Source organism: Artemia franciscana, chromosome 14 (assembly GCF_032884065.1).
Source record: "Artemia franciscana chromosome 14, ASM3288406v1, whole genome shotgun sequence".
Taxonomy (NCBI): Eukaryota; Metazoa; Arthropoda; class Branchiopoda; order Anostraca; family Artemiidae; genus Artemia; species Artemia franciscana.
Window position 1 is genome coordinate 4,778,259 of NC_088876.1, and position 26,981 is coordinate 4,805,239.

At 37.4% G+C, this 26,981-nt stretch overlaps 1 protein-coding gene across 2 annotated transcripts in view; it reads left to right on the top strand.

Annotated features, from left to right (window-relative positions):
* LOC136035213 (protein crumbs-like) overlaps positions 1–26,981 on the top strand; it is a 225,149-nt gene that overhangs the window by 9,388 nt on the left and 188,780 nt on the right. For both annotated transcript variants that reach the window (XM_065716825.1, XM_065716826.1), the window contains exons 2-3: positions 14,935–15,190; positions 23,697–23,870. In XM_065716825.1, coding sequence (XP_065572897.1) covers positions 14,966–15,190; positions 23,697–23,870 — 399 coding nt within the window. In that variant the 5' untranslated portion in view covers positions 14,935–14,965. The remainder of the gene's footprint in view (positions 1–14,934; positions 15,191–23,696; positions 23,871–26,981) is intronic.

Here is a 26,981-nt window from a genome sequence, read left to right on the forward strand (position 1 = left end):
CCCTGAATCAGAAAGGCCTTAGAATAAATAGTTGAAATTAATAAAAATACTTTAGCATCAAGAGCGAGGTATTTATCTCCTCCTAAATACCTCGCTCTTTATGCTAAAGTATTTTTAGAACCCCTTATGTGCGTAATAATCTCTGCTCGTTTTAAGTTTTAATGCTACTCCTTACTTTCAATTGAAAAAACTTTTTCATGTTTATTTTTTCATTGTTTTTTTTTTATAGTAATTCTAGAAAATCCCGCGACCTTTTCATTGAATTTCTCTTCCCCCATGACATATATGACATAACATAAACCCATGACATAAGGAAAGATCCTTCCACATAGCCCCCTCCCCTCAGCCCCCCCCCCAAAAAAAATCCCCCTGAAAACGTCTGTACACTTCCCAATAACCATTACTGTATGTAACAAGAGCTAAGAGCTCATATGGCACTTGTGACGAGGCGAGAAAAGCTAAGAGCCAAGAAATCATATGGTATGAGCTCTAACAAAATTCTATGAATCAATAGATTGATTTAAAAAGGAAAATAAGAGGCTTAAAGCCGGTCAAGATTTAAAATAAAAGCTCTGAGTCACAAAGTCCTTCTAAATATCAAAATTCATTAAGATCCGATCACCCACTCGTAAGTTATAAATCCCTAATTTTTTCTAATTTTTCCTCTCCCTTTTGCTCCCCATATGGTCGAATCTGGAAAAACGACTTTATCAAGTCAAATTGTGCAGCTCCCGGACAATCAATCAGTCAATCAATCAATTTATTAATACTAAAAGGAAACTATTACAAAAGTAAATCAGTTAATAGGCCCAAGAAGCTTTGCTTGTAATGGGCCACAGAGAGCAAAAATAAAACACTTATAAAATATATACAAAAAAAAAAAAACACTGGAACAAGACAAGGACATTTAACAGATAGAAGATTTAGAAGGAGATTTAACATATAGCTCAAAACGATTTTAAAAGAAGAGAAGTGACATACAAATTGGGATAGATTTAAAAGAGAGACAAAAATTATTTAACTGGAAAGACCCGACGAAATAATGCCTTTGCAGAAAGAACAAGAGCTAAGAGCTCATATGGCACTTGTGACGAGGTCGGAAGAGCCGAGAGCTCATATGGTACGAGGTCGGAAGAGCCAAGAGCTCATTTGGACGAGGTCGGAAGAGCCGAGAGCTCATATGGTACGAGGTCGGAAGAGCCAAGAGCCAAGAGCTCATTTGGCACTTGTGAGAAGGTCAGAACCTAAAGTTAAACTTTATAGTACAAGATCCTTCTAAATATCAAATTTCATTAAGATCTGGTCACCCTTTCGTAAGTTACAAATACCTCAATTTTCAAAATTACCTCCCCCCTCCCAATTCCACCAAAGAGAGCAGATCCGGTCCAGTTATGTCAGTCACGTATCTTAGACAGGTTTCTATTCTTCCCATCCATTTTCATCCTGATCTCACCGCTTTAAGTATTTTCTAAGATTTCCGGTCCCCCCAACTGCCCCCCCCCCAATTACGTTTGATCCGGTTGAGATTTAAAATAAGATATCAGAGTTACGAGGTCCTTCTAAATATGAAGTTTCATGAAGATCCGATCACTCCTTCGTAAGTTAAAATACGTTATTTTTCTTATTTTCAGAATTACCCCCCCCCCCCCGCAATTGAGCGGATCCGTTCCAATTATGTAAATTACGTATGCAAGACTTTTGCTTATTTTTCCAACCAAATTTCATCCCAATCCTTCCAATCTAAGCGTTTCCCATCATTTTAGGTCTCCCCACCCCAAACTTCCCCCAATGTCACCAGATCCGGTCAGGATTTAAAATAAGAGCTTTGAGCCACGATATCCTTCTAAAAATCAAATTTCATGAAGATCCAATCACCTGTTCGTAAGTTAAAAATACCTCATTTTTTCTAATTTTTCAGAATTAACCCCCCCCCCAACTACCCAAAAGAGAGCGGATCCGTTCCGTTTATGTCAATCATCTATCTAGGACTTGTGTTTATTTTTCCCACCATGTTTCATCCCGATCCCTCCACTCTAAGTGTTTTCCAAGTTTTAGGTTTCCCCCTCCCAACTCCCCGCCCCCATCACCAGATCCGGTCGGGATTTAAAATAAGAGCTCTAAGACACGATATCCTTCTAAACATCAAATTTCATTGAGATCCGATCACCCGTTCGTAAGTTGAAAATACCTCATTTTTCTAATTTTTAAGACTTACTCCCCCCTCCCAACTACCCCAAAGAGAGCAAATAAGTTCCGATTATGTCAATCATGTATCTGGGACTTGCGCTTATTTTTCCCATCAAGTTTCATCCCGATCCCTCTACTCTAAGTGTTTTCCAAGATTTTAGGTTTCCCCCCTCCAACTCCCCCCAATGTCATCAGACCCAGTCGGGATTTAAAATAAGAGCTCTGAGACACAATATCATTCCAAACATCAAATTTCATTAAGATCCAATCACCCGCTCATAAGTTAAAAATACTTCATTTTTTCTATTTTTCCGAATTAACCGGCCCCTTCTCCCCCCCCGGATGGTCAAATCGGGAAAACGACTATTTCTAATTTAATCTGGTCCGGTCCCTGATACGCTTGCCAAATTTCATCGTCCTAGCTTACCTGGAAGTGCCTAAAGTAGCAAAACCGGGACTTTAGGTTTTCCCCCTCCAACTCCCCCCAATGTCATCAGATCCGGTCGGGATTAAAAATAAGAGCTCTAAGACACAATATCATTCCAAACATCAAATTTCATTAAGATCCAAATACCCGCTGATAAGTTAAAAATACTTCATTTTTTCTATTTTTTGCGAATTAACCGGGCCCCCACTCCCCCCCAGATGGTCAAATCGGGAAAACGACTATTTCTAATTTAATCTGGTGCGGTCCCTGATACGCTTGCCAAATTTCATCGTCCTAGCTTACCTGGAAGTGCCTAAAGTAGCAAAACCGGGACCGACAGACAGACCGACAGACAGACCGACAGAATTGGCGACTGCTATATGTCACTTGGTTAATACCAAGTGCCATAAAAAGAGGGACATCCAAAGGGATGAAGTTCCATAATAGAATTGACTGATATACAGGAGACCTCTGAGATGCTGTAGAGGATCGTTTTGGTAAAACAAATCGTCGAGAAGAATTACGCAAAGAAGAAAAGTACCTACCTGAGCCTGTCCTTGAGAAAGACTGCTGCAGGGTCGATGGAAGAGTACCTAGAAAAGTAGAATGCGCTAAATAAAGAGTACTTTTACCTATAATATGATCCAGCGGAGCTATTCCAGTATCATTATAAAGATCAGAGGAAGAGTAAAGCCGAGGGAGAAGAAAAGTAGCCTTCACTACCCTATTTTGGGCTTTTTGAAGTGAGCAGAGAAGAGATTTATTACACGCCTACCAATTTTCATCGCCCTAGCACGTCCAGAAGCACCAAACTCGCCAAATCACTGAACCCCTACCCCCAACTCCCCCAAAGAGAACGAATCCAGTATGATTCTGTCAATCATTTATCAAGGACATTTGTTTATTCTATCCACCAAGCTTCATCCTGATTCCTCCACTTCAAGTGTTTTTCCAAGATTTGCCCCTCCAACTCCCCCAGTGTCAAAAGATCTGGTCGGGATTTGAAATAAGAGCTCTGAGACATGAATTACTTCTAAAAATCAAATTTTATTACGATCCGATCGTCTATTCGTAGGATAAAAATACCTCAATTTTCATGTTTTCCAAGAATTCCGGTTTCCCCCTCCAACCCCCCCCCCGAATGTCACAGGATCTGGTTGGAATTTGAAATTACAACTTTAAAGCACAAGATCCTTCTAAATATCAAATTTCATTAAGATCTGGTCACCCTTTCGTAAGTTACAAATACCTCAATTTTCAAAATAGCCCCCCCCCCCCAATTCCACCAAAGAGAGCAGATCCGGTCCAGTTATGTCAGTCACGTATCTTAGACCGGTTTCTATTCTTCCCATCCAGTTTCATCCTGATCTCACCGCTTTAAGTATTTCCTAAGAAAAGTAGCCTTCACTGCCCTATTTTGGGCTTTTTGAAGTGAGCAGAGAAGAGATTTATTACACGCCTACCAATTTTCATCGCCCTAGCACGTCCAGAAGCACCGAACTCGCCAAATCACTGAACCCCTCCCCCCAATTCCCCCAAAGAGAACGAATCCAGTACGATTCTGTCAATCATTTATTAAGGACATTTGTTTATTCTATCCACCAAGCTTCATCCCGATTCCTCCACTTCAAGTGTTTTTCCAAGATTTGCCCCTCCAACTCCCCCCAGTGTCAAAAGATCTGGTCGGGATTTGAAATAAGAGCTCTGAGACATGAATTACTTCTAAAAATCAAATTTTATTACGATCCGATCGTCTATTCGTAGGATAAAAATACCTCAATTTTCATGTTTTCCAAGAATTCCGGTTTCCCCCTCCAACCCCCCCCCCCCGAATGTCACAGGATCTGGTTGGAATTTGAAATTACAACTTTAAAGCACAAGATCCTTCTAAATATCAAATTTCATTAAGATCTGGTCACCCTTTCGTAAGTTACAAATACCTCAATTTTCAAAATAGCCCCCCCCCCAATTCCACCAAAGAGAGCAGATCCGGTCCAGTTATGTCAGTCACGTATCTTAGACCGGTTTCTATTCTTCCCATCCAGTTTCATCCTGATCTCACCGCTTTAAGTATTTCCTAAGAAAAGTAGCCTTCACTGCCCTATTTTGGGCTTTTTGAAGTGAGCAGAGAAGAGATTTATTACACGCCTACCAATTTTCATCGCCCTAGCACGTCCAGAAGCACCGAACTCGCCAAATCACTGAACCCCTCCCCCCAATTCCCCCAAAGAGAACGAATCCAGTACGATTCTGTCAATCATTTATCAAGGACATTTGTTTATTCTATCCACCAAGCTTCATCCCGATTCCTCCACTTCAAGTGTTTTTCCAAGATTTGCCCCTCCAACTCCCCCCAGTGTCAAAAGATCTGGTCGGGATTTGAAATAAGAGCTCTGAGACATGAATTACTTCTAAAAATCAAATTTTATTAAGATCCGATCGTCTATTCGTAGGATAAAAATACCTCAATTTTCATGTTTTCCAAGAATTCCGGTTCCCCCTCCACCCCCCCCCCCCCGAATGTCACAGGATCTGGTCGGAATTTGAAATTATAACTTTAAAGCACAAGATCCTTCTAAATATCAAATTTCATTAAGATCTGGTCACCCTTTCGTAAGTTACAAATACCTCAATTTTCAAAATAGCCCCCCCCCCAATTCCACCAAAGAGAGCAGATCCAGTCCAGTTATGTCGGTCACGTATCTTAGACCGGTTTCTATTCTTCCCATCCAGTTTCATCCTGATCTCACCGCTTTAGGTATTTCCTAAGAAAAGTAGCCTTCACTGCCCTATTTTGGGCTTTTTGAAGTGAGCAGAGAAGAGATTTATTACACGCCTACCAATTTTCATCGCCCTAGCACGTCCAGAAGCACCGAACTCGCCAAATCACTGAACCCCTCCCCCCAATTCCCCCAAAGAGAACGAATCCAGTACGATTCTGTCAATCATTTATCAAGGACATTTGTTTATTCTATCCACCAAGCTTCATCCCGATTCCTCCACTTCAAGTGTTTTTCCAAGATTTGCCCCTCCAACTCCCCCCAGTGTCAAAAGATCTGGTCGGGATTTGAAATAAGAGCTCTGAGACATGAATTACTTCTAAAAATCAAATTTTATTACGATCCGATCGTCTATTCGTAGGATAAAAATACCTCAATTTTCATGTTTTCCAAGAATTCCGGTTCCCCCCTCCACCCCCCCCCCCGAATGTCACAGGATCTGGTCGGAATTTGAAATTACAACTTTAAAGCACAAGATCCTTCTAAATATCAAATTTCATTCAGATCTGGTCACCCTTTCGTAAGTTACAAATACCTCAATTTTCAAAATAGCCCCCCCCCCCAATTCCACCAAAGAGAGCAGATCCGGTCCAGTTATGTCAGTCACGTATCTTAGACCGGTTTCTATTCTTCCCATCCAGTTTCATCCTGATCTCACCGCTTTAAGTATTTCCTAAGATTTCCGGTCCCCCAACTGCCCCCCCCCCCAATTACGCTTGATCCGGTTGAGATTTGAAATAAGAGATCTGAGTTACGAGGTCCTTCTAAATATGTAGTTTCTTGAAGATCCGATCACTCCTTCGTAAGTTAAAAATACGTCATTTTTTCTTATTTTTCAGAACTACCCCCCCCCCCCAATTGAGCGGATCCGTTCCAATTATGTAAATCACGTATGCAAGACTTCTGCTTATTTTTCCAACCAAGTTTCATCTTAATCCCTCTAATCTAAGCGCTTTCCATCATTTTAGGTTTCCCCACCCCAATCTTCCCCCAATGTCACCAGATCCAGTCAGGATTTAAAAAAGAGCTTTGAGACACGATATCCTTCTAAATATCAAATTTCATGGAGATACAATCACCCGTTCGTAAGTTAAAAATACCTCATTTTTTCGAATTTTTCAGAATCAACCCCCCCTACTACCCCAAAGAGGCGGATCCGTTCTGGTTATGTCAATTATGTATCTAGGACTCGCGTTTTTTCCACCAAGTTTCATCCCGATTCCTCCACTCTAAGTGTTTTCCAAGTTTTAGGTTTCCCCCTCCCAACTCCCCCCCAATGTCACCAGATCCGGTCGGTTTTAAAATAAGAGCTCTGAGCCACGATATCCTTCTAAATATCAAATTTCATTGAGATCTGATCCCCCGTTCGTAAGTTAAAAATACCTCATTTTTTTAATTTTTCAGAAATACCCCCCCCCCCCCAACTGCCCCAAAGAGAGCAGATCCGTTCCGTTTATGTCACTCATCTATCTAGGACTTGTGTTTATTTTTCTCACCATGTTTCATCCCGATCCCTCCAATCTAAGTGTTTTCCAAGTTTTAGGTTTCCCCCTCCCAACTCCCCGCCCCGGTCAGCAGATCCGGTCGGGATTTAAAATTAGAGCTCTAAGACACGATATCCTTCTAAACATCAAATTTCATTGAGATCCGATCACCCACTCGTAAGTTGAAAATACCTCATTTTTTTTAATTTTCAAGAATTACTCCCCCCCCCCAACTACCCCAAAGAGAGCGAATCAGTTTCGATTAAGTCAATCATATATCTGGGACTGCGCTTATTTTTCCCATCAAGTTTCATCTCGATCCCTCCACTCTAAGTGTTTTCCAAGATTTCAGGTTGTCCCCCTCCAACTCCCCTCAATGTTATCAGATCTGGTCGGGATTTAAAATAAGAGCTCTGAGACACAATTTCATTCCAAACATAAAATTTCATTTAGATCCAATCACCCGCTCATAAGTTAAAAATACTTCATTTTTTTCTATTCTTCCGAATTAACCGGCCCCAACTCCCCCCCCCCAGATAGTAAAATCGGGAAAACGACTATTTCTAATTTAATCTGGTCCGGTCCCTGATACGGTTGCCAAATTTCATCGTCCTAGCTTACCTGGAAGTGCCTAAAGTAGCAAAACCGGGACTTTAGGTTTCCCCCCTCCAACTCCCCCCAATGTCATCAGATCTGGTCGGAATTTAAAATAAGAGCTCTGAGACACAATATCATTCCAAACAACAAATTTCATTAAGATCCAATCACGCGCTCATAAGTTAAAAATGCTTCATTTTTTCTATTTTTTGCGAATTAACCGGCCCCCCACTCCCTCCCCAGATAGTCAAATCGGGAAAACGACTTTTTCTAATTTAATCTGGTCCGGTCTCTGATACGCTTGCCAAATTTCATCGCCCTAGCTTGCCTGGAAGTGCCTAAAGTAGCAAAACAGGGACCGACAGACAGACAGAATTGCCATAAAAACTGGTCAAAGTTTGTAACTTGCAGCCCCTCCCCCAGGAACTGTGGGGGAGTAAGGCATCCCCAAAGACATAGTTATTAAGGTTTTCGACTATGCGGAACAAAATGGCTATCTCAAAATTTTGATCCGTTGACTTTGGGAAAAAATGAGCGTGTGAGGGGGCCTAGGTGCCCTCCAATTTTTTTGGTTAATTAAAAAGGGCACTAGAACTTTTCATTCCCGTTAGAACGAGCCCTCTTGCAACATTCTAGGACCACATGGTCGATACGATGACCCCTGAAAAAAACAAACAAAAAAAAACAACAAATAAACACGCACCCGTGATCTGTCTTCTGGCAAATAATACGAAATTCCACATTTTTGTAGATAGGAGCTTGAAATTTTTGCTATAGGGTACTCTGATACTCTGAATGCGATAGTGTGATTTTTGTTAAGATTCTTTGACTTTTAGGGGTGTTTCCCCCTATTTTCCAAAATAAGGTAAATTTTCTCAGGCTCGTAACTTTTGATGACAAAGACTAAATTTGATAAAACATATATTTAACATCAGCATAAAAATCCAATTCTTTTGATGTATCTATTAGTATCAAAATTCCGTTTTTTAGAGTTTCGTTTACTATTGAGCCGGGTCGCTCCTTACTATAGTTCGTTACTACGAACTGTTTGAAAAGAAATGGGCTAAAAAGAAACCGGATAAAATGAAAACAACCTACAATCGCCCCGTATCAATAACTCCGCTAGTAATAGATTGTAGATTACTGTGAAACTTTCGAGGAGTTTGTTTAGTTTAAGTTAATTTGAATTGTAGAGGGTACTGTTTCCCCTGGTTCGTCGTTTCCAAGGGTTTGTGATCTCTCGCCATCTGGTGTGCATCCTGGACCGCCACTTTCTTTCCCATCATGGGGCATTCTTCGTCCCATTCTTAAGGGTGCTTCTCCTACATTTGCCAAGAGGCGTAGACAATTCCCAAAGTGGGTAACCACTAAGATTTTCCAGATTTTAGTCACAAGGCTATTTGATGTAGCTGGAAAACTTAGAACAAAGAAGAAAAACAAGGTGCTTCAAAAAGTGAAAAAAAAGTAAAAAAGACCTCTGCTCGGACGGTATAAAAGACTCAAAAATCCACAAACGAAGAAGGAGAATCTCTTTGTCGAGTCACGGCGAAAAGGCAACTGAATAAAAACCTGATGCTGAGTGACTGAATAAAATTTAAAATTGAGTATCTATTATATTTAAAGCTTATCTGATTGCTAATCACAGATCGGGTTTGGTAGTTTCGGAATTTTCATTAGATTCTGAAATAAGATAATAGAAAATACGAAAGCTCATAATTAATAAGAGCGTTGTATACGGGACTTAAATGGGTTTCTCCTATATCTGATTAAGGGTAACTTTTTGGTGGATACTCTACTTAATCTCAATTACTTCACTGAAAACTAGCACGAGCAAGAGGGTGCCACTTTCAGAAATCACATAAAGTAGGTAGTTTGTGCCAAGTGTGGTCGAACTGCTGGGCACACGTGGCGTTACGAGATTTACGCCAGATGGGGGAAAGTGGGTGCCCCCTCGACAAGGCTACATTTAGGATCCTTGTTTGGGGGGGGGATACAGGAAAATTTTGAAAACATAGAAAAAAATTGTATAAATTTATTGCTACTTTTTACGACTCCGATATTTTTTTATTTTCATTTTTTTTTGGGGGGGGGGTGAGGAATCCTACCTCCGACCTTGAACCAGAAGCTCGAGACCCTTTATGGGGCCAATAATGGATATGCTATCAATCAAAACAAAATAAACTTGATTGGCCCACGGCCGTATCTAGGATTTTTGTATTCGGGGGGTGGGTACAAAAAACTAAAAAAATCACACTATAAATATGTTTGTATTCTTTTTTATACGTTTTTACGACTCAGACAAACATTTTAGGGAGGGATTCAAACCCCCAAACCTCTCCCCTGAATACAGCCTTTGCTGTTAAAGGTTTTCCCCCGTTGTTATCCCTAAAGATAGTAATCTGACATTTTCACACTTCGGAGATAATTGACGAAAATCAGATGTTAAACTGTTCCCAAGAGAAGAATTAGCAAGGCAGTGTACATCAGGGAGGTCAAAGTGTGATTGAACTTACATTGCCGTGTTGACTCTCCCTTCGAGAGTATCTTGGCAAGTAGTTTTGGGCAATTATCTGAAATGATAAGATACAGCCTTCAGGGTTTCCAGTTTCGCAACTTTTTGATTAACATTTGTCCTAGTTTTGGGCGTTGTCCAATAGAGACAACGGCAAGAAGGAGGGGTACTGTAACGCTACTACCCTGAATGGGTAGTCGTATGACAATTCTATTTTTTGTATTTTTAAAACTGTGTATATTCTTTAAGGAATATACTAAGAATTTATATAAATATATATATTAAGAATATATACATATTTTTTAATATTTTAAAATTATATTTGTAATTTGTTTATATTCTTTAAAGGTGACTTTTAGGTTGTGCTGTTTTTTCTTAGTTTTGGAGTCTCTGAAAATATTTAAGATTATATCAAATAAATATTTAAGATTATATATGAGGTAGTATTTAAAATATTGCCTCAATCAAATCTATCAGGTTGATTTTACACCCAAATTTCTAGTGCGCAGAAGTTTTCTTTTTGTTTTTTCATACCGGTATTGGAATTAACTGTTTACCTATTTCTAAGTTCTAAGAATTGTGTCTGGTCAATCATTCCTGATACTGTTGTTAAGAAGAAAAATTGAGTATTTCATGAAGCTATTTTCCTTTATTACATCTAATACTAATACATTCTATAAAACTGCATTACGAAAGGTGATAAGCTATAGCAGTTCCCTATGGTTTTCACCGCTGTACCGTGATTTCTAAAAAGAAAAAAATAATAATAAAGAGATGAAGTAATCAATTCAGAGTCCCAACTTCTGCATTTTAAGGATCTGGAGGGGAGGGGGTTATTTGACGTTTGTCATATGAGTTTTCATTTGGATTCTCCGAGGAATTTAAAAGTAATTATGCTTCGAGCTTAAAGTATTCAAGTCTTAGGTAGAAAGTTATACAGCACACGGGAATCTCAACTAATGAAGTCTTTAGATCTCTGTTGAAGTTATTTATGTCGGCAGATAACATTTGAGTTTGACAGATTATCGTTAATAAGATGTTATATTGAAAAAAAACGCGCATATTCTAATAGACTTGAAGTCAAATAGTAAGAGAAACGTGAAAGAGTGGAAACCAACACCGTCTAGTGTTTGACAAATTTGTTTCTTTGTCAGCCCACCTTAAACTGTTGTATAATTGTCTTTGCAGTATTTTGGAAAGGTAAATAAAGTAGAATTCAGTTTCAAGTAGCTCTACCTGCTTAAACCCAAATAGCCCATTTAGACTGTCAATATTTTTTTAAGTTCATCTTGGTATGGTTTATACGGATATGATTTTTAATTTAAGATAATTCATGACAAAATCTGATAAATTATCATATCGAGATGGCATGTGCCAACTATAGCACAATCATTATGGAGTGTGTAGCACATGGTGGAACTGTGTGGCACTGTGTTTGCTAGGATTTACACCAAGTGGCGAAAGTGGGTGACCCCTTGCTTTACTCTGTAACTATTTACGTTAAACTGATAAAGATTTAATTCTCATTAAGTCTACAATTATCTATGCTGTTAGGGTAAACTTGGTTGTTTTAATATTACGCAGTCTCTAATGTTGTACCCCATTTTCTTGAGTGATACAGTGTTGGACTGTTAAGGCAGGACGGGCTCTCAAGGAATCTTCCTATCCCTCCTATGTTAAACATTTGGAGTTTGCCTGACGTTCCTGAATTAATGATTTTGGTGGTTTTATTTTAGTAGATATAAAAAAAATCTGGTGAATATCTTGATCTTAGCGAATCTTAAATCCGACAATTATTTTTTTGAAAGTCAGCATATATATATATATATATATATATATATATATATATATATATATATATATATATATATATATATATAGCCTATATATATTTATATATATATATATATATATATATGCTGACTTTCAAACGGGAGCGATGCGGCTCCATAGTAGCCGAAACTCTAAGAACAGATTCTTGATAACAATAAATACATCAAAAGAATTGAATTTTAATGCAAGTTCAAAATATATAAAATTTATCACGTTTAATGTTACCCATATAAAATTTACGATCTTAGAGAATTTGCCTAATTTTTGAAAAGGAGGGAAAACTCCCAAAGTATCAAGTGATCTTAATAAAAATCACGCCATCGGATTCAGCATATCAGAGAACCCTACTGTAGAGGTTTGAAGCTCCCATACACAAAAATGCTTGATTTTTTTTGCCAGAAGTAAGATTACGGACGCGTATTCATTTGTTTTTTGGTTTTTTTTTCTCCAGGGGTGATCGTATCGAATCCCTTATCCTAGAAGATCGGGAGAGGGCTCATTTGATCGGGAATCAAAAGTTCTAGTGTCCTTTTTAAGTGACCAAAGATATTGGAGAGTATCTTGCCCCCACCCCACGCCGCTGTTTGGTCAAAGTCATCCGATCAAAATTTTGAGATAGTCATTTTGTTCAGCATAGTCGATAGTTCTAATAACTGTGTCTTTGATGATGACTCAATACATACGGTATAGTATTGACTATTGGGAAGTATACACTTTTTTTTTGAGGGGAGGGGGTTTGCCATTGGGATATGCTAGAGGATATTTCTATGAAGTAATTTTTTGTTGGGGAAGGGAATTTTCCATGGAGGAGGAGCTGGATTTCCCGGCATTATTTTGAAAAACGATCAGAAATTAAATATAAAAAATAAGTTTCTTCAACTGAAAGTAAGAAACAACATTAAAACTTAAAACAAACAGAAATTATTACGTATATGAGGGGGCTGCCGCTCCTCAATACATCGCTCTTCAAACTAAAGTTTTTTTAAAGACTTTTAAAAAAGCTTATTATTCTAATATATTATCTGGTATTTCTGGTATTTGGTATTTCTAGAGTCCTTCTTAAATAAACAGAACACAAATTCAAATTTTAATGTAAAAAACAGGGTATTAAGGAAGCCCCACCCCTGAAATATGCAATAATTTCTTTTCTTTTTAAGTTTTAATGTTGATCCTTAGTTTCAGTCGAAGAAAAACTTTTTTTTTGTTTAATCCACCCAATATTTTATGTTTTTAATTGGCAGTTGCTACTACCAAAGCGGCATATGGAGATATTATTCATCATAAATTGGATTCCGGATTCTTCCTAGTTTTCTTTATAAGATATATAAAAGATATTATAAGATATGACTGTACGAGTTTCCTCTTGACCAATTGAAGTTATCTTTAATTTCTCTGTCTTCGGTACTTCGAGATATTTGGATTTTTCTCATCTTGCAGTGACGTCAATTCACGATAATGTAAGAAGGGGGGGGAGTTAAAATATATTTTCAAAATCTAAGGGGAGGGGGGGTAAATTTGCTTATTTTAGCTTTTTTCAACAAAATACCTACAGCAAGGTATTTTTCAATGAAAATACCAAACAAGATTGTTTTTCAAATCTAGGTGGGAGGGGAGAGAAAATGCCCTTTACTTTCAACTTACATATTGCCATCTTGACCCTCTCTGGTACTTGAAAATATTTGGATTTTCTCTTCTTGCAGTGACGTCAATTCAGGATAACATAAGAGGGGAAGGGGGGTGGCAATATGTATTTTTCAAAATTTAAGGGGACAATTTGGCCACAGTTGTTTCATCGAAATATTAAAAGCCAGGCATATTTCAATGAACAGTAATCGGATTAACTGCCCTTCCTGACTACAAAGGTCCCTTCGTCGGCCATCCAATGTTTTGCTACTGCGAGGTTTAATCTCTGGGTCCCTTTGTACCTTTGTACCCAAACAAGATGTTTTTCAAATCTAGGCGAGGGGGGGCAAATACCCTTTTTTCCACTGACGTCACTGCTATCTTGACTATATTCGGTACTTTAAGGTTTGTGTGGTACTTTAAGATTTTTGCGTTTCTCCACCATGCAGCGGCGTCAATTCGCTGAAATGTTGGGGGAGGGGGGATTTATTTGTCTAAATCTAAGGAAAGTAATTTTGATCCTTTTTTTACCATGCAGTGGCGTCAATTCGCTGAAATGTCGGGGTAGGGGGGATTTATTTGTCTAAATCTAAGGAAGGTAATTTTGATCCTTTTTTTACCATGCAGTGGCGTCAATTCGCTGAAATGTCGGGGGAGGGGGGATTTATTTGTCTAAATCTAAGGAAGGTAATTTTGATCCTTTTTTTACCATGCAGTGGCGTCAATTCGCTGAAATGTCGGGGGAGGGGGGGATTTATTTGTCTAAATCTAAGGAAGGTAATTTTGATCCTTTTTTTACCATGCAGTGGCGTCATTTCGCTGAAATGTCGGGGGAGGGGGGATATATTTGTCTAAATCTAAGGAAGGTAATTTTGATCCTTTTTTTTACCATGCAATGGCGTCATTTCGCTGAAATGTCGGGGGAGGGGGATTTATTTGTCTAAATCTAAGGAAGGTAATTTTGATCCTTTTTTTACCATGCAGTGGTGTCATTTCGCTGAAATGTCGGGGGAGGGGGGATTTATTTGTCTAAATCTAAGGAAGGTAATTTTGATCCTTTTTTTACCATGCAATGGCGTCATTTCGCTGAAATGTCGGGGGAGGGGGATTTATTTGTCTAAATCTAAGGAAGGTAATTTTGATCCTTTTTTACCATGCAGTGGCCTCATTTCGCTGAAATGTCGGGGGAGGGGGGATTTATTTGTCTAAATCTAAGGAAGGTAATTTTGATCCTTTTTTTACCATGCAGTGGCGTCATTTCGCTGAAATGTCGCGGGGGAATTTATTTTTCTAAATCTAAGGAAGGTAATTTTGATCTTTTCAGCTTTTTTAATGTAAATACCTAGAGAAAAGCATTTTTCTATGAGAATACCAATAATATGTTTTTCAAAATCTAAGAGGGTGGAGAGCAAATGTGCCTTTCCCCTCAATCATCATCACCTTCACATCATCATCACTGCCACCTTGACTAAGTATCAATTTTTATTGCAGGTGGCTAGATTTCTGGTGACAAAAATTCAAAATGAGCGGAATATGCAACAGGTGTCCTCTACTGTTAATAGTGTTAGTTTTTATCCTAGTTCAATTGAGTGAAGCTCAGAGCAATGCAGGTTTACAAAGTTATAGTGAAGGATACTTTTCCAAGTCATCGTACGTGATTTTAGGAAATACATTTGATTTAAGAGGCCATCTAGGATTTAGTTTCAGGACATGTGGGCCCAAAGGATATGGTACCATCCTATTGCAGGTATGTACTCTTGATCTTATTACGATTTACCGTACCACCTGGGGCCTTCGCCCTCCCCCCAATATTTGGACATTTATATATTTTATGCACAGTTATTATATTCTTTTAATGTTTGCCTCGTCCAGGATACATTTCAAAGTTTGTGCCTGATTAAATAACTAAATATTAAATTTAATTAGAATTTTAAATTATTTAAAAAAGAAATTAATTTAGAGCTGTTGTTAATGGATGATAATGACGAAAATATTTCGCAGTCCGTTTAAATCTTCCAAAGATATATAGCGTTATGCGCAAACTCTGATACTATGTTGTCTGATCAGTTTGGGTATTTCTATATTGCTTTGTTCTTAATTTGTTCTATAATTAATATATTAATATATATATATATATATATATATATATGTATATATATATATATATATATAATACATTAATATAATTCTATAAAATTAATTTGTTCTTAATATGTTCTTTGTTCTTAATTTGTTTCTTTATTAAAACAGAAAATACGAATCATCCAAGACTTGGCCAGAGCCGAAGTTAACTCTTTGGTGCCCCTAGGCCCAAGCGTTTTGACACCCCTATACCTAAGCATTTTATGGGGGAGACAGAGAGCTTTACGGGGAAATCCCCGAAAATCCTGGGTAGTGGAAGCCCTGAAAAAAGGCAGCTGATGAGTGGCGAGCCAAAGTAATGCAAGAGAGAGGTGATACCAAACTCTTAGCTGCCGTTCTTGGGAGGCATCTGACAGTTTATAAGAGGCCACGGAATTCCTATGTTGTTTTAAAATCACTTTTCTCTGAATAGCCAGCGCGGCGGCGGAGTGCACCTGGCACTTTAACGATAAATCACTTTAACAATATCGGTCCAGTTTTTGTTAATAAAAAAAAAAAAAATACTCAGTATTTTTTTTTGTGCCCCTAGATCCAGGCCTGGTGCGCTTAGCCTATGTGTAAATCCTGGCCCAGGACTGTCATCAATTATCATAGCAATAAAATAATGAGAAAAACACTGTTAAACTGTGTTTTACTGTTAAACTAAAAAAAAGGCACTGAAAAACACCGTTAAATTAAACGAGAAGTACACGTTTTAGTTCAGGCTCATGATAATTTATTAATGAATAATAGATTAAAGATAGATAAATCTAGAAAAAAAGAAGCAAGATAAAAATATGCTATGTGATGTTTAAGAATTTTTCCCTTTTGAACTAAGTTAATAAGAATATTGACAAATGCTCTTAATCAATCGATCCAGCATAAATATTTAACTCAGTTAATGTATACGATCCATTATATCAGTTGTCGATATCTTTTTGAAACGATAACTCTTTCAGCTGGACTAACTCAATTGAAGATACACAAGTTTTGGGGGTCAAAATTGCAAGGTAGACCGAGGACAATACCCTAAAACGATGATTGAACTTATTCCCTCTTAATACATTGAAATATTTATTTTTATTCCTAAATTTGTGACGCCTGGTATAATTATATATGTGATTTTCTGCTTGTCTGTTATCAAGATTTTAGATGACTATTTAGTCTTCTAAATGAATTGCAATCGGGTAAAAGACACCCCGTCGGATGGTTAACCCAACAGAGGCCAGGAGATGCCAGGACACATACCCATCCTCAGCGTTAGGGGTAGTGCTCCAGCACATGTTGAACCCAGGATTGCCATCTCTACTGATTTATCACTATTTCAAGTGATTTTGTATATTGCCCAAAAAAATAAATCACTAAATCAGTACATAAATCACAAGATTATTGAAGAAAATCACTATATCAACAAAAACTATCTAAAATCTAATGATTTTTATTTTCACGGGTAGCAACTCTGGTTGAACCTGTGACGGATTTGGAGTGGAGCATTTACATGACACCTCCCACCATTAAGCAATTTCCTGGCGCTTTTTCTCTAATACCACTAGCAAAGATTTCCTAAGGTGTTCGAAGCATTGAAAACCCGTCCTTCAAGTCTGCATATTACCAGTTACCACTCTTGGTTGCCACCATTACTGTTAGACAGTGGCGTAATTTATTCAAAATGCTCGGGGGGGGGGGCAATCTTGGAGCCAATTTTCCAAATCAAGTGAAAATGACATTAAAAACTGAAAGATACCATAAAGGTAAAAAAAATGTTCTAAAGAAAACTGACTCGTTTCTGTGGATGCTTGAATTATGCAGGCTTATTTTAGTTTTGACAAGATTTTTGCAGAAACTAAATCTCAGCGGGGGGAGGGGGCAAACTGAGGCCTCTGAGGGGCAGTTGTCCCTCGCCTCGTAGCGGATGACGCCCCTGTTGTTAGATAATTTTTGGCTTTTTAGTGCTAGTGCATTAAAATAATCTTTTCTGTGGTATGTGTTATCTATTCAAATAATGGAACAATAGCAACAGCAACAATTGGGATGAAGAAATATTCAGGTCCTACAACTTGGCTGCAGCGGAACATCAAATTTTTATTTTACTATCATAAACCACATTTGCCAGACACACAAGTCAAGACCGTATCCAGGGGGTATGGGGTGTGACCCCCCCCCCACTAAATTTGTGTTCGTTTCGTAAAAATGTAGCAAAAATCCATGGATTTTTTTGAAGCTTCTTTTAATTTATTGCAACCCTTCCTTCACCCCAAACAAAATCCTGGATACGCTTAATCCGCAGGGATTGGCAGGGACTGAGGTGACGATCGGGCATTTGTCCCCGTAAAAGACCAAAAATAATAACTAAACAGTAAAACAGTTCAAAATAGGGATGATACCTTTTTATTGACAGTGAAATATAAAATTATTTAACTGGATATTTCGAACACATATACAGTGTTCATCATCAGCAGTAAAGTACTGCTGATAATGTTTTAGTGCTGATGATGATGATGAACACTGTATATGTGTTCGAAATATCCAGTTAATTTTATATTTCATTGTCAATAAAAAGGTATCATCCCTATTTTGAACTGTTTTACTTTCGTCATGGAAAGGCAGTGTGGTCTTCTAAGTTACCAACCAAACAGTGTTCTGAAAAATGTACCACTACTCCATTGTATAGATGTTTTAATAGTAAAAATAACTAGAGGGTATCTTGTAACCTCCTCTACGCTACATGTGGCCCCTAGCTGCTTCACTCCAAAATGGTATATGATAGTAACTACGAGATACTACTACTATTACCAACAGCACACCACAGCACCAAGTCACCCGAAGACAGCACAGCTACGCACGCACGCTCCTCCTCCCTCTCAATCTATTCAAAGCATCCCTCTTAAGTACATTGTCCTAATTCCTCTCCATTTTCAAGTAATCCCTGGATTTTTGTCTCCCTAAAAAATTCGTTGGATGCTTTATCTTGTAGTCTACAATATTTTAAACGAGGTCCATTAATTTGTATAAAAGTATCGATATAATGTATAATAGCCTCTTGTCTTTCTTTAATATGGTCTCTTTTAATCCTGCATATTTTGGGCCAAGTGAATTAATATTGGCTATTGAAGCCAGAAAAGGCAAATTTTTCTGGAATCCATACAAGTCACGAATAAGCATTTTTAAAAGGAACGTGACTTTCTGATATTGTTCCCTAAAAGATAAGCAATTTCTGAAAAATATGAGTTTGACTGTTTTGCTAATCAAATTTTTGCCTTTTGTACCAAATAGGCATTGAAATCAGATATTCGTGCGGAGAGTTTATTCATCATCGTACAATTACTGCAGGAACATTTTTACCTCCCCCCTCCCCTATTGGTGTTTAGTTGGAAAAGAAACTCTTTTTTGGCCTATTCCTTGAAACAATGAGGAAAAAACAAAATTGCCTCCTCCTACATTTTTGCCCCCTACCCTAATTTTTGTGAATCAACTTAACCGAAAGGAGGCCCTTTGTTAGGCTTGTAAATTTAACAAGCAAAAATATAGAGAAAACGGCTATAATATTTTAAACAAGGCAATGGACAAAAAACATTAACAAACTTTAAATAATAAAGAAATCCGAATATTTCGATTTCATGCCCGGAAGCCTTTATCAACGGGAAAAAGAATAAGTGAAAGAATTAAGTAAAATCAAGCAAATGTACAAAGAAAAGAAAAAAAAACGTGAAGTAAGAATATTAGGATTTCTTTATTATTTAAAGTTTGTTGGTTTTCTTGTTTGTTTGTTTTTCTTTGTTTTATTTAAAATATTATATACAATTTCAGTATATTTGCAATTGTTATATTCTGTAAATGGAAAAGTGGCGTGATCTAAGAAATTATTTAAGAAATTAATAGAAATCATGATGATGGAATGGTTTTTACGAAGGGCTAGGGGAAGAGCCAGGTTCGTATTTTTTTTGGGGGGGGAGGGGAGTGTTACAAGAAGATATTTTTTCGAGGGGGGAGCTTACAGTAAAACTTATAAAAATGCATAAAAAATTTATTTATATTTATTTTTTTACGTTTTTACGATTAATAAAAACATTTTTTTCGTGGGGGTGGGTGCTCAACCCTCCCCCCTCCTGGTTACGGTCTTGGGAAGAGCCACGTTTTGAAAACAGATAGGGGCAACAAACTACCAAAGAACCTCTTCTTCCTCTGTTTCTAAAAATATTATTCTGTTTTGTTTTACAGCTATTCTATAATCTTGTTTGTTTGAAAGAAATAATATGAGAGAATAAATTGCTATTGTGGGCTGGGTGAAACTACCCCTTCTTAAAAATTTCACGCAAATCGTGAACAATGTATTGTAAGATAGAAAGCTATTGTTAGCGAAACAAAATCAGTTTTCAATTTGGTGCTTTCCCGGGAAACGATGCGCAACGGAATACATTTCTGGTTCCTGCAAACGAAATTTATTGCTCATGGCATATTATGGCTCGTGGTTCATCAACATATTTAGTGTTTTTAGGCATCTTCTCCTCTTTTTTTTTCTTTTTTTTACATAGTGCAGCCTTTGGGCCTAGTACTCCTACAAAAACTAAAAAAAAAATAATTATGCAAAAAATCTATCTTCTTAGAAAGTATTGGGCGTTTTACCACCTATGCACTGCGTAATTATTCGATTGAAAGAAGTTGTGGCATATCATAAAAAAGCTCAGTATTTTAAATTTTGATTGGGTTAATAATGTTTTAAATCATTTTTTAACCTGAAATGAGTTGTCAATTTCATTGGGTTGCCGTCAGTTTTTTTTCAAATACTTAGCTTGTCTTTATTATGTACTTATTCAATATAATAAAATAAATAATTCACAAATAATTCAATATAATAATCTGTATTATTGACTAAAAACAATAAAAAAAATAAACCAATGTAATAAAGCACACCTTCTAACACGTAAGTATTAAGCCACGTCTACATTCAACGTTCTCTTGAAAACCGGGATGGAAAATTGATAATTTGGATAGTGTAGACCGCAACTGCCGTTCTTGTTTCTTGTTTCCGGGTACGGCACTAACAGACGCCTATAAGTGGGTTGAAATGCAAAAAAAAAAAAAAAAAAAAAAAAAAGGAAGTGAAGATGGGTTGTTCTGTTTTTGGGAGCTTTATTAAGCTATAATTTTAAAAGGCAGCTATGGAGTGTGCCGAGAAAGATAAAGATGTTTCTAAAAACTCTCATATAAAATAAAGAGAATTTCTCAATAATTAGAATCTGGACGAAAAACTTTTATGATCGGAGAATGGAAAACTGGAAACAAGTAGCAGTCTACAATATTAATGTGGACTGCTACCTGTCACCCAGTTTTCCTGAAAACGCTGAATGTTGACGGACTCTTGGACAATAATATCTCTTTTTATTATTTGATACACTATGCGCTGTTCCTATTTTTGTCCGTTTAATGTGTTATGTAATCTGACGAATAGATGAACGAATTCTTTCTTTTTATTTTCAAACTCTCATTAGATCTTTTCAGTAACATCAATTGGGGAGGACAATGGCCACTCAAGAATTTTTGCCTATTCCCTAGATTCCAAAAAATTTTTTTTTTTACAGTAATTTCATTAATAATGGCTGTTTTGGCCTTATTCCCATTTATTCCCAGCCTATATTTTGAAAAATAATTTTTTGGCCCTCCTCCCCCATAATTTCTGTTAATTGAAGTTACTACCTCATTTACTTCCTCAACAGTAGGAGAAATGACACTTCGTTCTTGCTTACAGTTCGTTGCCACGAACTGTGACAACAAATACAACTCGAAAAGCTAACAACCTCGGGTTCTAAATTATAGAGGCAGTAATTTTTCAGCCACAACAGATGTTGGAAAAAAGTTGCCTCTTAATGACCTTTCAGGATAAACGTCATCGATCCAGTGCATTTAATAAAAAAAAGTAAATAAATAAATAAATATGGCAACACAAAAAAATTGATAACTCATTGTAAAAATCATGACTTTTAGAAACTTGCTCGAAGTAAACAATTCAGGTTTTTAATGTATAATCCTGGTACATATGACATCAATCTTTCGTTACTAAGTGGTTTTAGAAGTGATGAAAGGATAGGCTAAATTGGGTATCATGATCTACGCGTTTGCGTAGACTTAGTAAAGAGTGATGTGTCTCAAATGTATTCTACACAACGAATGGTCGTATAAAAACTGGCAGGAAGTCTGGTTTGATCAAAAATGAAAAAACTTGAGTGCTGTTTTGATAGTAAAAACAATTGGAGGGTATCTTGTTACCTCCTCTACGCTCCATAAGGCCTTCAGCTGCTTCAGTTCAAAATGGTATATGATAGAAATTACAAGATACTACTACTACTAACAGCTCACCGCAGCACCAAGCTGCCCGAAGCCAACACAGCTACACACGCTCCTCCTCCATCCCAATCTATTCAAAGCGTCCCTCTTTACACTTTCCCAGGAAGTTCCCATTTCCCTTAAATCTTTCCTTACGACATCCCCTCACCCAAACCATGGACGACCTGCTTTCCGTTTAGCCGAAAAGTACAAATGGATAATCTCTCATCCTTCATCTACAGAACGTGCCCTAGCCATCTCAACCTTTCTCTCATTATAGCCCTTGAAACCGGGATTGAACCAAATTTTTTCGTACTGACTTCTGTTTGAAATACGGTCAGTCAGTCGGGTACCAAAAATAATCCCTAGGCAATTTGTCCTGGAAATGTCCCACAACCAACCTTTCTCTCATTATAGCCCTTGAAAGCGGGATTGAACCAAATTTTTCGTACAGCCTACTGTTTGAAATATGGTCAGTCAGTCGGGTACCTAAAAAGATCCGTAGGCAATTTGTCCTGACAATGTCCCACAACCAAGGGCTCTCATATAGCCCTTGAAAACGGGATTGAACCAATTTTTTTGTACAGCGTACTGTTTGAAATACAGTCAGTTAGTCGGGTACCCAAAACGATTCGTAGGCAATTTCTCCTGAAAATGTCCCACATCGATAGAAAGATCCCACAAATTTATAAGTAAAACCAGCATTCATGTATATCCAAAAGTGCCTCTGCAGAGCCGACTCTGGGACTCACCCATGGGTCAGTCTATTTGGAATCTAAACACGAAATCAGTTTTTACAAGCTATGTTGGTTTCAACATTGTAAAATGTTACGTACAGGTTCTAAGCTAAATTAAATTTCAGAATTCGTTTCTCATTTATCTTATAAGTTATAAAATAGATCAGTTTAAAAAAGGAAAAATGTTGATTTTGTATTTTCAAAGGTATTTGTGTTGCATATCATAAAATAGCTCATATTAAAAGCTCTAATTTGGCATTCCTGTTTGAAGATAGTAATGTCTTTCAAACTTCACCGTTTGATAACTAAAACCAAAACAAAAAATGATTGTCAGGGTTGATAATAAGTATACAAGATTTCATGTAGTTCTGAAAGGGATGGGTTATGGGCTGTATTCATCTAATAGGGATTCATTGATGAATATTAAAAACTAGATGCCACTTTTTTTTCCTTTTTTTTTTCAGCTTTCACTTCTATACTAAGGTATGTTTGTGTGATTTTTGGTTAATTGGGCTTTAAATTAATCATTAAAATCAACTTTCCTTTATTTTCGAAAAAAATTGCAAAAAAAGAAGCTACTGCAGATTTTCAGGAGGGCGTCTACTTTAAAGATGAATATTAAAAAAAAAATCGATTAGCTCGGTAAGATAAAAGTAAAAAAGATCGCACACTTGGGAGATTATTTCCAAGAAAGATTGTCAGGGTTGATAATCTGCTCGACTGAGGAAAAGGGGCCCATAGGAGTCTATTTGGACCCATATAAATCTAATTAAGCATAAATAGACTCATTTGAGCCCACCCCACCCAAACTTAATAGTTTCATCAATTCTGGCTATCTTTCATAGAAGTCATCTTCCACGGGCGCGGTCTGTTTGACTCTTGCCGCGCCAAACTAAATCAAATTCAGCGCAAATGTAAGTTATTTATTGCTTATATGGATTTTATGTGTATTTTGCTATGAATAAATCCATTCAGTCAAATAATCACTCATTAAAGATGATTGTTATAGTGCTTTTTCTGTGATTGCTGTTCATTTGGCTTTAATCACTAAAACCATCTACCATGTATTTTCAGGAGGGTAACAATGGTGATTTCATTAAGCTCGACTTGAAACCCTTTGAAGAAGGTGGGAATTTACGTCTAACAATCAATTCACAAGGCTCTGTGTATACAACATCAGTTGGAACAGCCCTGAACGACAATATATGGCATTACGTGGAACTGAAATCAGAACTAGGATCTTTACAGGTTAGATATATTTGTAAATTCAGTTTCGAGAGCCCAGTAAATTTCAAAATAATATCTGCATTAATAGCGAAAAATGGACCAAGAACCATGGACCATTATAACCATTGGATCATAAGACCAATGTACCACTAACGAGTAAAAATGGACCAAGGACCATACACCATTAGAGCCATTAGACCATAAGACCAATGGACCATTAACGACGGAAGATGGGGACCATTAGGACCAATGGACCATTAACGGTGAAAAATGGGCCAACGTAGGGTTCGTTTTGTTTAAAGTATGGGGGAGGTAGGGTTCGTCTGGAGGACGATGCTACAACAATGTTTTGGGAAGACAATATCACATATTCTGGGGAGATGTGACTGTGGAAAATAGCTATTTTATTCACAACGTAACTAAATTATGTAACTAGATATTTTGCCAATTCTTTCGAATTTTTATTTGCATGTTGATAGTCCAAAACGCCTCCCTCGCTAAACCACTGCCCCATTTTGCATCAGTTGATTCGCCAGGTTTTCATAGTTACTTAACTTTATTAATCTGGGTTTAGTAATACAGAAGATATTCAACCTCTGTGCATGGACGGCATCATGAAATTTGACCTAGGGGAAGATGTAAATTTTCAATGAACGAGTGTGATTGTAACAAAATAAAGGACTTAAAATTTTTAACTTGCAGCAATATGTTCATTGACTTGGTTTTTAGGTCCAAGGAAAGGAAAGGAGGGGGCTCTGCACGCGGGCCTAGGTTTCAAATGAGTTTTTACCCTTGAAGTGACATTGTCCCTTGTCCTTCTCTGATAATGTATTTGCCTCTGTTTGCTTCATTAAGCCTAGTTTACAACAAAAAACTATTTAGTATCCTATATTTCATTTAATTTGTTAAGTTAGTACCTTCATAATCAATATTTTTTTTAATAACGCATAAACCAAAATGTTCCACGCTAAGTCTGAGCGAATTTTTTATAACGTTTTGTGGAACCTATTAGTATTTAATTTGCAATTGATACCCTTAAATCCAACTCTCTTAGTTCAACGTGTATGTGACTTTATTACTTTCTTATAATCAAGTTCATAACGACACACAGGTTGTCTAAAAAATGTCGAAAGATCATTAAAAAAAAAATCGGCTCCATCATGCTCTTCCCTGAAGAAACCCTATCGTAATACATATGGTTTACTGTAAGAGAACTCAGCCCTACAAAGATAAAAATGGAATATGCTCAAAATGCATGCAAATATAGTGTATGCTAAAAAAAAGGCAGGGAAGGCAACTTAAAATCTTAAGTTGCCTCAAAATTTCCCTATCAGTGCTAGCCGGATAAGATCCTATCAGGTGAGAGTCATTATGTTACTTACAATGCTGAGCTAGGGATCAATCAACCAACATTTTTAAAAATTTGTTAACCGAAATTATATAGAGGATTTCAAAGTAATGAAATCAAAGTTTGACATTTTGACTTTGTTTGACATAAAAACAAAAATATAAACCATTATAAATATAAATCCCTATAATAGGGAATTTTTTTTTAATTTTTTCTAACGCCTAGTGATTACCAACGTAAACATTCCTAAAAACATCCAAAACTAGTAAATTAATAAAAAACAGAAACAATCACCTTCTCCCGAACATCCCCAGGGCAACAGCTCCAGCCACCCCCTACCATTTCAACTTGATTTTATATCAAGTTTTTCTAGAAAGAGGAATTCTTCTGACAAATCACAGGGGAAATAGTTTATCTTCTTTTTTCACGGTGCAGGTTTCCGGTGATGGTGGCTGGGGATTTATCCAGGGGTGTTTTTTGTGGCACATGCAGCCTCCCCAGAAGGTCGAAAATTGCACCTATTACAGGGTTTGAGGGGCAAAAATGCGAATAGGGGAACCAAGTTTCATTGGTGCCCCCCAGAATATTCATTCTGTATCTGTCCCTGCTAGTAGCTCATGGGTATTTAAAGTTGTTTACCTTCCGACGAACTACCTACCAAATGGATCTTTTGAAATGTATGCTAAGAATTTTCATTGAACAATAATCAAAGCATTAGCGTAGGACGTAGGTAATAAGTTCTATAATGATTTCAGAAGTTAACACTACTTTACTGAGGGAGACCTTATACGTGTTTTCTAACTAAATCTAAAACTGCTTTTTATCAGTAAACTTTTTAATTATGGTTGGACTTCTAATCATTTGGTCCGCTATGACGTAACTATTGCAAAAGATTGTCCTTATCGGCCGATCGTCTAGGGCGGGATGGAAAGCAGATCGGCCAATCGTCTAGGGCCAGATGGAAAGCATATCGTCGCCGAATGGGGCGGAAGAATGTCGTAAGGAAAGATTTGAGGGGGATAGGAACTTCTTGGGAGGCTTTAAAGAGGGAGACTTTGAATAGATTGGGATAGAAGAGGAGAGTGCGTAGCTAAGTCGGCCTCAGGTGGCTCGGTGCTGCAGTGAGTTGTTGTGTACCCAATTATTTGGTTTGGGACGGGGGTCAGTGGCGTGACTCTGTAAGCTCAGCCAGAGTCGACCCAGCTCTAAATGGATACCAGGAGAAATCTGGGGAAGGTAAACAGGAAGGGTGTGCGAAAGCACATGATGGTTGGCGACCAACCCCCCATTGCACTTCGGGCTGAATGACTAAGAAACGGAGATCAGCACCGCCGGAAGGGACTGTAGAGTCCAATGCCTTTATAAGTGAGCAGTAATTGCAATAACCTTAAAAAAGAAAACCAAAAGTTTAAAGCTTAGTAGAAATCGTTGTTAGAAATCGGACTTGCGATAATAATCAAATATCTTTAAATAGACATCAATAAGAAAAGACATTAAATTGTGTAAAGAGCAAAAAATTCGTAATTTCAAAAATATTTGTATATATTTTAACAGGGGATTACAACAATTCAAAAACCTTAAAAAAGAAAACCAAAAGTTTGAAGCTTAGTAGATATCGTTGTTAGAAAGCGGGCTTACATTAATAATCAAATATCTTTGAATAGACAGCAAAGTGTCTTAAATTGTCTGCGGTTAGAAGACAAGCGACAATGAGAATCAATATATAGTAGGCTGCAGGGCTCCCGGTACTTGTCCACTAGGTATTTCCTTGATACACTTGGAAC